The 12,883-nt window shown below is 47.5% G+C and overlaps 1 protein-coding gene across 1 annotated transcript in view; it reads left to right on the top strand.

Annotated features, from left to right (window-relative positions):
• Nucleotides 1-2,612: 2,612 nt before the first annotated feature.
• The window catches only part of nfatc1 (nuclear factor of activated T cells 1), a 58,206-nt gene continuing 47,935 nt past the window's right edge, over nt 2,613-12,883 (top strand). The window contains exons 1-3 of the mRNA XM_079259179.1: nt 2,613-2,737; nt 5,821-6,865; nt 7,021-7,180. Of these exons, the coding sequence (XP_079115305.1) occupies nt 2,719-2,737; nt 5,821-6,865; nt 7,021-7,180 (1,224 nt within the window). The 5' untranslated portion in view covers nt 2,613-2,718. The remainder of the gene's footprint in view (nt 2,738-5,820; nt 6,866-7,020; nt 7,181-12,883) is intronic.

Below are 12,883 nucleotides of genomic sequence, written 5' to 3' on the forward strand. Positions count from 1 at the left end.
ACAACTCTGGTGGAGGGACGGATCCTCCCCAGAACCAGGACCTTAGCAGGTCTGAAACAGAACAAAAAAAGTTTTGGAAAGTCCTTCAAGGATCCTGGAGAGCAATTCCTGGAGAGAACTTCAGGGTTCAGATGGTATGAAGACTAAAAATATCCACTTTTAGTGAAACTGGCCAAACGTTCTTCGGGGAAAACAAACATCCGGTAAATGAACCAGCTGTGCTGAACTGAGCTGAAAGCGGTCCAGCTCCGGCTGGTCCTGATTGGCTCCTGCAGGTGTGTGACGCATCTTTCCGCCTCCAGGGCACGGTCTCAGAGAGTCTTCATGTGACCATTGTCATCCCAGCTGGACCTGCTGCCAGCTGCTGGAAGCTGCAGACTCTCCAAACATAGAAACATGTCTGGCAGCGGCGGCGGAGCAGCCGATGGAAAACTTTCAGTTCAGCGTGTCCAGTGACGGCTGCAGGACGTGACTTTTACGCTCCAGTCTGGACGGTTACAGCCTGCAGGATGGAGCGGAAAACTGTTCTACTTATCTGTGCACCAACTTGGAAAAACCCCGTTTGAGATGGAAAGGATCTGGGTGTTTCAGCGGCACCGCTATCGCCACGTGCATCACGCATTACGTGTAGACCACCTAAAAGCTCACACCAATAAATAATCATGTTGTCTTGGACCTTTTAAAGATAAGAATTATAGTTTATAATAGTATTAGATTTTTATTTATTGTTCATTAAACTTTATATTTTCCTTCTGTTTTTACTCATTTGACACTGACTTGATGCTCATATTAATCTGGAATTCTGCAATTCTACATTAAAACATGCAAGTCCCTTTAATTTATGACACATTAGAAGACAAAAGCGTCCTTTCCAACAAACTGCTGTAAATAATAGATTTATATTATCATTAATATTAATGTTTACCGCGTGGAAACATGGTATAAGCAGATTAAACAACTCTGATCTGTGCATTAGACGGTTATAAAGTGTTCTAGACTCCGCATCGTCCATTATAACCATTTAATGCACGGCTCCTTGTTGTTTAATCCACACTTAAATTCTTCCATATTTATTATTTTGACTTGGATTCAAATTGATAGAAAGATTTGAGCAAATAAAGTTGAATAAATATGAATCTGTCATGTTTTTATAGCAGTTTTTGGGACAGGAGGTTTTTGTCCTCCGAGGGCTGGTGGATTGATTCCAGGTTTTTTTTTTACAGAACAAAAAAGTCTTTTCCCAGAAAAGTTAGATTTTCCTCTCATATGTTAATCAACACCATATCCTATCAAATCTACCAAAATGTAATTTTTCCAAATTATTTTAACCCTTTAAATGCCATTTTGATCACATGACATTGTTTTTTTGTTTTATTTTTTTCCATGGATATTTAAGTCCTTAAAGTGAGGACAACAACCATCACAATAAATTGAACTGTAATTTAAAAGTTGAAAGAATTTTAACCTGTTACCAGTTTTTCCAATACATATCACCCAAAATCAGAATAAAATGATAGATCTGTGAAGTTGGGATGCAGCTCTTTTAATTTATGTTGTAAAATAAACTGATGTCTTCATGTTAATAGTAGAAATTTAATTTAGAAAATAAAGTTTTTAGTTGAAAGCTAATGTGTGTTGAGGGGCCCCCACTAAGAAGTTGGGGCTAGGGCACCCTGTTGGCTAGCAGCGGCCCTGCCCACCGCTCCTCTGAGGTGTTTTTTTGCACATAAATTGTGATTTTGCGCAGTTTTTGCAGCAGCGGTGATGGACAGACTGGAGTCTCTGGTGGACAGACTGGAGTCTCTGGTGGACAGACTGGAGTCTGATGGACAGACTGGAGTCTCTGGTGGACAGACTGGAGTCTCTGGTGGACAGACTGGAGTCTGATGGACAGACTGGAGTCTCTGGTGGACAGACTGGAGTCTCTGACGGACAGACTGGAGTCTGGTGGACAGACTGGAGTCTCTGATGGACAGACTGGAGTCTCTGGTGGACAGACTGGAGTCTCTGGTGGACAGACTGGAGTCTCTGATGGACAGACTGGAGTCTGATGGACAGACTGGAGTCTCTGATGGACAGACTGGAGTCTCTGGTGGACAGACTGGAGTCTCTGATGGACAGACTGGAGTCTGATGGACAGACTGGAGTCTGATGGACAGACTGGAGTCTCTGGTGGACAGACTGGAGTCTCTGATGGACAGACTGGAGTCTGATGGACAGACTGGAGTCTCTGGTGGACAGACTGGAGTCTCTGGTGGACAGACTGGAGTCTCTCCAGTTGCTCCACATGGACGTTCAGCCCAACTCCCCCGCTGCGAGGAGGACTTCTCCCACGCGCAGCCTCCAGGCTGTCCTGATTGGCTTCCTCTCCCTGAGCCACGCGGACACGCGGCTGCGTCATTGCGCGGAGGGCGGCGCGTCTCCTCCGGGGTGATCCCCGGGTTTAAAGCGCACCAGCGCGTCGCGCGCCGGAGCAGTGCGTCACAGCGAGCCAGCAGTCAGGATCTCCCTCCCCCCCACCCCCTCCGCCCCCAGAACACAGTCTAAACATCTGATCTGAGGATCTTCCTCCACATCTCTCCCAGCTGCTTCCTGATCTGGCCATTGGGAGAGCGGGGACAGGGCGGCGCGCGCGCTGCGGGATTTGTGGAGACGGAACCCTGCGGGCTGAAACCAGACTTCCAGATCCGGATCGGTTCGTTTCTGCTCTGAAGGAAGATGAAATCTGCAGAGGAAGGTAAGTTTTCTCCAACTTGTCAGAACTTTGAACAACTTCATTTCTTGTCTGGAGCTCGAGCTGTGGTGGGGATGCGTCCGCGCGCCCCTCCCTGCTGATCCGGACCCAGTGGGCGTGGCTTGGTGGAGACTGAAAAGTGTGACCAAAATAGTCCAAATTGAACCTGCTAATGGCTGACATGCGCGTGTTTCTCACACCGAGTGATTCAGCGGATGATATTGACTACACACACACACACACACACACACCCTCCAGGCTGCCTGTTTGCATGTCCAGGACCTCTCAGCAGCTCAGTTTTGTCCCATTTCAGTGCATCACCACCACAAAGCTGCAGTTTAACTGCAGGCATCATTTTCTTTTATGACAGAGTCTCAGGGAGCCTCAGTGATGTCATAGCTGTTATGGAGGGGGCCCCTAATTCTCCTCATTTCCAGCAGACAGGAGCTGTGGCGGCGGTGGGTTTGTCTCCATCAGCCGCCCCTGCTGTGGTTACAGTCCCCGGCTGCATGCACCATTACCCCCCCACTCAGTGACCTCAGCCTTCTGCACAGATGGACAGTGTTTCATGTGACCCAGTAGGACCCCCCCACCCTCCCCGGATGGGTGTAGAGCACCTTTACAGCATGCAAATAAAGGCACGGTGTCCCGGTTGCGTTTATTTTCGATGGTCGTTGGAACATGAACATGAACATGTTACAGTTTATGGGCTTGGTGTGCATTAACTGGAATAAATCTGTCAGGGAGGGGGGCAGAAACTACCTGTGGTTATATTTAGACTGGAGTTATTCTTGGCTCCGTCCCTGAACAGTTTCAACAGTGCAGTTTCTGGTGCAGATGGTTTCTCAGCGTGTTCGGAGAACACAGTCGGACCAGAGGGGACGGTTTTGACCCCTTCCGTCGAGAGATGAAGCTGCGATGCTAACAGCTAGCAACACTAACATGTTGCATAGCAACATAAGCTAAAGGACTGCTAGCATCAGCGTCCAAACCAAACAGTTTAAACCCAAACAGAAAACATGAGAATGTCACGGATCGTTTCTCCACACAAACAAGGCGTCAAAGCAGAGACGTCCGTCTCGTCACGTTGGGACAGAAACAAGACGTCCGTCTCGTCACGTTGGGACAGAAACAAGACGTCCGTCTCGTCACGTTGGGACAGAAACAAGACGTCCGTCTCGTCACGTTGGGACAGAAACAAGACGTCCGTCTCGTCACGTTGGGACAGAAACAAGACGTCCGTCTCGTCACGTTGGGACAGAAACAAGACGTCCGTCTCGTCACGTTGGGACAGAAACAAGACGTCCGTCTCGTCACGTTGGGACAGAAACAAGACGTCCGTCTCGTCACGTTGGGACAGAAACAAGACGTCCGTCTCGTCACGTTGGGACAGAAACAAGACGTCCGTCTCGTCACGTTGGGACAGAAACAAGACGTCCGTCTCGTCACGTTGGGACAGAAACAAGACGTCCGTCTCGTCACGTTGGGACAGAAACAAGACGTCCGTCTCGTCACGTTGGGACAGAAACAAGACGTCCGTCTCGTCACGTTGGGACAGAAACTAGACGTCCGTCTCGTCACGTTGGGACAGAAACAAGACGTCCGTCTCGTCACGTTGGGACAGAAACAAGACGTCCGTCTCGTCACGTTGGGACAGAAACAAGACGTCCGTCTCGTCACGTTGGGACAGAAACAAGACGTCCGTCTCGTCACGTTGGGACAGAAACAAGACGTCCGTCTCGTCACGTTGGGACAGAAACAAGACGTCCGTCTCGTCACGTTGGGACAGAAACAAGACGTCCGTCTCGTCACGTTGGGACAGAAACTAGACGTCCGTCTCGTCACGTTGGGACAGAAACTAGACGTCCGTCTCGTCACGTTGGGACAGAAACTAGACGTCCGTCTCGTCACGTTGGGACAGAAACAAGACGTCCGTCTCGTCACGTTGGGACAGAAACTAGACGTCCGTCTCGTCACGTTGGGACAGAAACAAGACGTCCGTCTCGTCACGTTGGGACAGAAACTAGACGTCCGTCTCGTCACGTTGGGACAGAAACAAGACGTCCGTCTCGTCACGTTGGGACAGAAACAAGACGTCCGTCTCGTCACGTTGGGACAGAAACAAGACGTCCGTCTCGTCACGTTGGGACAGAAACAAGACGTCCGTCTCGTCACGTTGGGACAGAAACTAGACGTCCGTCTCGTCACGTTGGGACAGAAACTAGACGTCCGTCTCGTCACGTTGGGACAGAAACTAGACGTCCGTCTCGTCACGTTGGGACAGAAACTAGACGTCCGTCTCGTCACGTTGGGACAGAAACAAGACGTCCGTCTCGTCACGTTGGGACAGAAACTAGACGTCCGTCTCGTCACGTTGGGACAGAAACTAGACGTCCGTCTCGTCACGTTGGGACAGAAACTAGACGTCCGTCTCGTCACGTTGGGACAGAAACAAGACGTCCGTCTCGTCACGTTGGGACAGAAACAAGACGTCCGTCTCGTCACTTTGGGACAGAAACAAGACGTCCGTCTCGTCACGTTGGGACAGAAACAAGACGTCCGTCTCGTCACGTTGGGACAGAAACAAGACGTCCGTCTCGTCACTTTGGGACAGAAACAAGACGTCCGTCTCGTCACGTTGGGACAGAAACAAGACGTCCGTCTCGTCACGTTGGGACAGAAACTCTGCGGCTCGCAGCAGCAATCACACATCCTGTCAAAAAGTGTCATTCCAGCCATAAAAGGGTCTTAACTAAAACTCCTGTGACTCTGCATTCATTTGAAATTATACATGAAAGTCCTGCTGGTTGCCATGGTGATGGTCCTGCTGGTTGCCATGGAGATAGTAGTCAAGGACTGTTTTATTTGTTTCCCGATGAATCGGATGAATCTTTTGCTCTTCGCAGGAGTAAATGTGGTTTTCTTTAAGTAGGAGATGATCGCCCCGCTTCCACTGCCGACACGACGACACGCCTCTTGATTCTGGCGGTTCCGTCGTAACCTGACACGTTTCAGGCGTCCGGGGATGTGAAGGTGAAACTGGGAGTCCTCATTGTGGTAACAAACTGGATCTTTCTGTCTTCCAGATGCGTACGGCTACACGCCAAACGTCAGCCTGTCCCTGCCGCTGGGCAGCTCGTGCCTCCCGTCTCAGTACCACAGCCTCCACGCCAGCCCCGCCATATCGGTCTCTGTCACCGAGCCTCACAGTTTTGACTCCCAGGATGACATGAGAGCAGCCGGCTACTTTTCATCCTCGAGCGTCCGTCCCAACGGGGCTCCGACCCTGGAGAGTCCTCGCATTGAGATCACGGCTTACGGCCAGTTTCCTGAGGATGAGGTGGAGGAGAGCCGCCTTCCTGTTGCCAAGCGAGTCAACTCCATTGTGACGCTGACCCTCCCCAGCACAGACGGTTACCGCGACCCCAGCTGCCTGAGTCCAGCCAGCAGCGTCTCGTCCCGCAGCGGCCTTTCCGATGCTTCCTACGAGTCCGGCTTCTCCTACAACTACGACAACTCGCCACAGAACTCCCCCTGGCAGTCGCCCTCTGTGTCTCCCAAGGGCTCCACCCTCGCCCTCCCAGGAGAGGGCGGAGCCTCTGGCAGCTCCCCCCGTCACTCCCCTTCCACTTCCCCTCGTACGAGCATCTCGGAGGACACCTGGATGGGCCCCCGCGGCTCACGGCCCAATTCGCCATGTGGAGCCAAGAGGAAATACAGCTTCAACGGCGGTGGAGCATCGCACAAACACTTCCCATACTCACCCAACCACTCTCCTGGACCGTCCCCTCAGACCTCCCCCCGCCTCAGCATCACTGAGGAGAGCTGGCTGCCCAACACCAACCAGTACACCAACTCCGCCATCCTGGCAGCCATCAACGCCCTGACCACAGACGGGGTGACCGACCTTGGAGAGGGAATCCCCATCAAAGCCCGGAAAACCAGCCTGGATCACAGCCCCACGGTCAGCCTGAAGGTGGAGCCCGGAGGCGAGGATCCTGGTTCAGGGGACGTCTGTCAGGACGAGCACCCTGCAAACCGCCTGACCCTCAAAAAGGAGAGCTACTGCGGGGGTTTCCTGGATGTGCCGCAACACCCTTACTCCTGGTCCAAGCCCAAGCAGTACGTCAGGTGAGGATGGTTTATGAAGTTCTAGATGAATACTTGAGTGTGAGCTCCATCGGCGGCTCTGGCTCATCACACGCTTCACATTCTGCACATTCTACCCTGATAAGAGCCTCTAAAATAAGCATGTTGGGCTGACATGTTGGATGTGCTTCCAGCAGCTCGTCTCTGCCAGCCCTCGACTGGCAGCTTCCATCCAGCTCGGGTCCGTACAGCCTGCAGATCGAAGTGCAGCCCAAGTCGCACCACCGGGCCCACTACGAGACGGAGGGCAGCCGGGGAGCGGTGAAGGCGCTGGCCGGAGGACACCCAGTTGTTCAGGTCTGCTAAAACCATTAAACTCCAGTTTTTCCTTCTTTTTCCCCTTTATGGTGACAAAGACTCCAGTCTGTCCATCAGACTCTAGTCTGTCCACTTCCTGTTTATCCTCATCAGCCTCCCAGGGAAGCTAGCGTGTAACTCTGAAGGTAAATTATGATGGTCATGTGACCCTCCAGCTGGTCTACGGAGGTTTTCCAGCGTTTCTATCCGTCCAGGAGGTTTACAATCCAGACACAACATGTAGTGTTTATTCAGAGACTCTAGATGGTAAATCCACCATTATTTATCACATCTTCATCACCATCACTACCATGTTGCTAAGAGACCTCTATTTCCACCTGGACATGATGAGAGCAGAGACACCGGCGTAGCCCAACTCGGCGTGGCGTAACCTGTTAAAGACCCAACAGATATGAATGTTTGGTGCAGATTCCATGTATTTCTATGGACATGTGAGTGTTTCATGGCGAGAAGGCTTTTATTTTGTAGGTTACCATGGTAACACAGTTGGGTCCTATGAAAGAGGTTTCAACAGCATTTGGTCCCCAGCTTGTCGTGAAACTTCCTGCAGAAAATGGAGTGAATTGCATGAATCCCGTCAGACTAGTTCGTTCAGACGTGTCTAAAGTGGCAAAATGGGGTAAAAAATGGGCTTAAAGTCCAAGATGGCAGACACTCCGTTGCCATGGCAACAGGTGTTACATTGACTTTTTTTTTCTTTTTTTTTTTTGCCTGTCTTGGGGTGTCACACGTGTGGCAGATTTTTGTTGTTGTACGTCTAAATAGGTGTTTGGGACCCTATTTAATTATTTATTTATTTATTTATTTATTTAATCATTCTAGGGGGCGCTGTCGAGCCATTTTTACATTGAAGTCTATGCGGACTATGTGGATTGTCAAATGTTACCCTGAGCGTGTTGTGTGTTTAACATTTCTCAACTTTTCATGGGTGTTTAGGGGGTGATGTTTGAGCTGGATGTGCTGACAGTAATAAACATCTGGAAACAGTCGGGTCCGACCAGAATAACGGTCCTCCATGACGGGAATCTGTGTGTTATTTCTACAAAGTTCTGTTAGTTATAAATCCTGCTTTGCTCCTCTGGTTGGTCTTCATCTGCTATGTCTGATTTTACATCATCTCAGCCCCTAATCTGACATCTGAGGCTGAAAATGTCACATCTGCGTGTTTTAAGAGTTTTAAGGTCCAAACGAACACAAGGTGCGGCCATCAGGCTCGTTTTCACGCCTGCTGTCCACCTCGTCACTTCTCGCCTCGTCTCTTTTAACTCGTGTGTTCTTCATGACCTGTTCTGTTATTCAGAGATGTGACATCCCTGAATAGGATACCAGAGGTGTGCTATTAGACGGAGCCATTAGACGGAGTTCCTGTCCAGACGAGAGTGACTCAGACTTTTCCGTTGTGTTCTGGAGCGCAGAGCAGACGGTTACAAAGTAATGCAGCATGGCCAGTAAGAGCTTAGTCATGAGCTTTAACCACAGCAGATCTGGTGCTGGAGAAATGTGGACGATGGGCAGATGTTTTTGTTATAAGCCCATCTGGTTCCCCCCCGAGCATGAGCTCAGATTCTGAATGAATAAAGGCTCAGCGGTGAGGCGGCTGGGTGTCATTACCGTGTTAATACGTCACAATGAGCGAGAAGGACGTTGATCACATACAGAGTCTGGCAACAAACTTAGTGTTCAGCTTTTATCTTGCATCTAGCTGGATGAAATCATGTCTGATTCTTGCTGCTAATTGATTATTTAGTGGATTATTTCTTAGATCTGAATCGTTGAAATCCTTCCAAAAACTGAAGTTTATTTCTGGGTGGATCTCTCACCAAGAACAAGGTTATTTTTGTCACAGGATTTCCCCTTTATTTAAAGAAATGTGACTCATTAATGGTTATATAAGCATTTATGAAGCGGTTAACAGAAATATTTTTGTGGAAAATAGAATTTAAAGTCTCAAAGTTGTCAGAAAACGACTAAAAGTGTATTTTTACCAGGATAGTCTGGTGGACTCTGTTCAAATGGGCTGAAAATTCTCAACATTTTGCATTTGTTTGTTTTGCTTTCACACTGCAGATCGAACCACCTGGACGTTACAGCAGCTACTTGCTAGATATTCCCAAAAACACTGTAAAGTACGGAGCAATCATGCATTTATCCTGCTCTCCTACATTCGACAATGTTGATTTCTGTCTCTGACCTCGTACAGGATGCATCTTTTACGGCTGTCTTCTTCCTCTTGCTCTTCTTCTTCTCTGGTTTGTTCCTTTCGCTGGTTGCATGTCGGCTATACAACTCAACGCTGCTCCGTTGAGTTTCCGGTGGTATTGCTCCGTTTTCTGCATAAAGTGACGGATACCTTGACAACAAACCACATTACGTTTCTAACCGACGCTGGAGACAAAACTGTCTGTCCATCTATGTGTCTTTTATTGTCCTGCAATTAACGTCTCATTTCAGCTCCCTTACGAACTTAAACGGAGATGTTCGATTCAAACATTGTCACAAGTCTCTACCCTCATGATTTAATGTGTCTTTTACGTTGCCATGGCTGTTAAGTCCAACGTGTGTTAAACAGCTCCAAACTAACGGGTTGGCGGGTCAGAGTTGGCTTAAAGCGGACCAAATGGAGCCGGTGTGAACGCAACCTGAAGTTCCGTTTATGTCGATGCAGAAAATGGATTCTTCCGTCTCCTGCGTTGATTACGTGGATAATTCGTTCCGTTACTCAATGCAGAAAACAAAGCAATTCCACCGGAAACCACCGGGGGCAGTGTTAGGTTGTATAGCTGACACACAACGAGACAAAAGAACGAACCAGAGAAGAAGACTTTGAAGGAGCAGTCTATAAAAAAAGTGCCAAAAATGTTACAGGAGGTATAAAACAGTAAAAAATAAAAGTTGTGGCTTTATTCTTCTTCTTCTGGTGTTTTTGGATGTTTGTAAACAGCTTTACGGCGGCGTGTTATCACTAAAAACCGGTGTCAGAACACAGACATGAACTCTGAACGCTGCACTGCCCCCTAGTGGATGAACTGACTTAATGATGGCGACGTAGAAGACAGATGGAAGTATGACGATGCAGACGTACGATGAAGTTTACGCACGTAGGGAGCAGAAAAGGATCTTCAAACTCATCAGACCTGCATGAATCTAATGAAACGATGGCAGCATCTCGGAGAAACAGAGGCCCAAAATGACAGTAAAGATGTCTGAAAATGAGACGCAGCTAGGAGGTCCGTGTTTTTTCTTTCTCGACGTGACGTCACTAACGGCTTAAATCTGACAATGCTGGGGTGAAAGGTCAAACTTCTGGCTTCAGCTGATGAATAAAACATCTGGAGTTCAGCCCCGCGCCTCATGTTTTAGTCCCTGAGAAGCTGCTAATGATTTAATGACAGGGGTCCGGGTTCACCTCTGCTGAAGCAGGGGAGTGTGTGTTCTCTCTAAACCTAACCCCCCCAAACACACACACACACCCCCCACCCCCCATCACTGACTTCCTGAATGCACGGTCCATGCAGCTTAGTGCTGTCTGACGAGGCCTCCAGAGCCCCCCCCCCCTGCATTTGCTCTGGAAGCTTCCAGTCTTCTTATTTTTCTCCCGTTGAAGCTGTTTTCTGTTCTTTATCAATGCCATCATCACCAGCGGGCTCAACCACACCTGCCCTGTTCTCAAGCGGCAGTTCCCCCTTCATCCATAGGGGCTCCAAAACAGAACAAATCCCCATAGACTCCCATGTTAAAAAGACCAACTTCACAGCAGAAATAAACATGTTTACAGCAGGAATAAACATGTTTACAGCAGGAATAAACATGTTTACAGCAGGAATAAACACGTTTACAGCAGAAATAAACATGTTTACAGCAGGAATAAACACGTTTACAGCAGAAATAAACACGTTTACAGCAGGAATAAACATGTTTACAGCAGGAATAAACATGTTTACAGCAGGAATAACCATGTTTACAGCAGAAATAAACATGTTTACAGCAGAAATAAACATGTTTACAGCCTGGTACAAAATTGTACCATTGTACCTACCATTTTAGGTTTAATAGCTCAGGTTTACCTTCATGACAACTGTGGGGGGAGTGAATTTTTTTTGTAGCTCGCCCGTTTAAAAGTAATTTAATCTTAAAATTCGGCATATATAGGGGCGTGTCCTTTTGATTCACAGGTACCCGAACTCCCACTTCAAGTCAGAAGAACGTAGAACAACCGCGGTTTTTAGCCGGTTAACAACGTGACTTAGCTTTAGCCCGCTTACCTCCGTTAGCTGGTTAGCTCCTGTTATCTCCAGGTTAGCTCAGTTAGCTCTTAGCTACGGAAAGCTCGGAGTTCGCTCGATGTCAATCATCCACCATGACGCTCACAGCCCCCCTCTCAGCTCCATCTCTTTGCCCATATTTGTATTTTCCGGGCGTGACGACACACATGCCCCTGCCAAGATGGTGATGGTAGGAACCGCCCACCGAGCTTCAATTCAGCTCTTCAGAAACCTACGGGTGACGTGACGGAGGCTCCGCCCATCTTTTATATACAGTCTATGCCTGTGATCCACATCGGTATGAAGTGCAGAGCTGTTCATCTTCACTGGTCTCATGTTTTAAGGTGATGCGCCAATGCATCACAATGTCTTTCGTTCTTTATCAATGAAGACAAGTCACATCATCATGACTCCCTGTTTATTTCTGATTTATTGAAATCAAACTTCATGTCCTGATGTTGTAAAGGAAGATGTTATTTTCAATGTCATTTTTTAACTTTATTATTCCATTGCCAGAAAAAAAAGGAAAAATCATTACCATACCTTAAACTTAGCTTCATTTCCAATCCCACTAGAATTACGTAAAAAAAAAAAAAAAAGCCTAAATATCGTAATAAAACACTACTAATGAAAATACCTACATGTCAAAAACACCTCTCATTTATCACAAAAAAGTTTTTATGCTCCCATGAGGTGGTTTTTAGGCATGTAGGTTGTAAAGGTTTTTTACGTTTACACCTGGATAACTGGCATATGCTGTGATTCTCGTAAAATCTCATCCCGTGAACGAGATTTTGCGGGAATGGCGACGTGAGCGAAACGCCATAACATGAAAGCACCAACAAATCGCAGCTGTATTGTAGAAATATCACTTATTTTGGAAAGAAATAGCGAATCACAAAGTCATGTTATCAAATAGCCAAGCAACCATTTAGTAGCGAGATTTCTTCCCGTAAAGAAATGCGTTTTGTCCCTTCGGGCATTCCGTAGTTATCTTAGACAGGATTTGGAAGTTAAAAATCATTTTTAATTTTCAGTTTTATTAAAAGTTTTTGTCAGTTTGTGATTAAACACAGAGAATATTGTCAAGTTAAACTTTTGTTGATGGTCAAAGTTGTTTTAATCCCTTTCTTTTTGCATGCTAGCTGCTAGCCTGCTAACGGTATTTTCCATTGATTATTCCATGTTTGAGCTAATGTTTGTTTTATACATTTTTAAGCGCAGTGATTTCACCGAGACAATGAAGATATTTACAGAAAGTATTTTCTGTGTGTCGGCTTTACAGTTTTCACGAGTAAAAGTTTCAGAACGGATTCTGCCTTGGATCTCAGTCGGGAGACATTTATCTGCCGAGTTGTTGCATGTCGATTAGCCTACGCCACACAAACACAAGCAGCGGCAGAATATATACACACATGAT

Source organism: Telmatherina bonti (genome assembly GCF_933228915.1).
Source record: "Telmatherina bonti genome assembly, chromosome: 19".
NCBI classification, from domain to species: Eukaryota; Metazoa; Chordata; class Actinopteri; order Atheriniformes; family Telmatherinidae; genus Telmatherina; species Telmatherina bonti.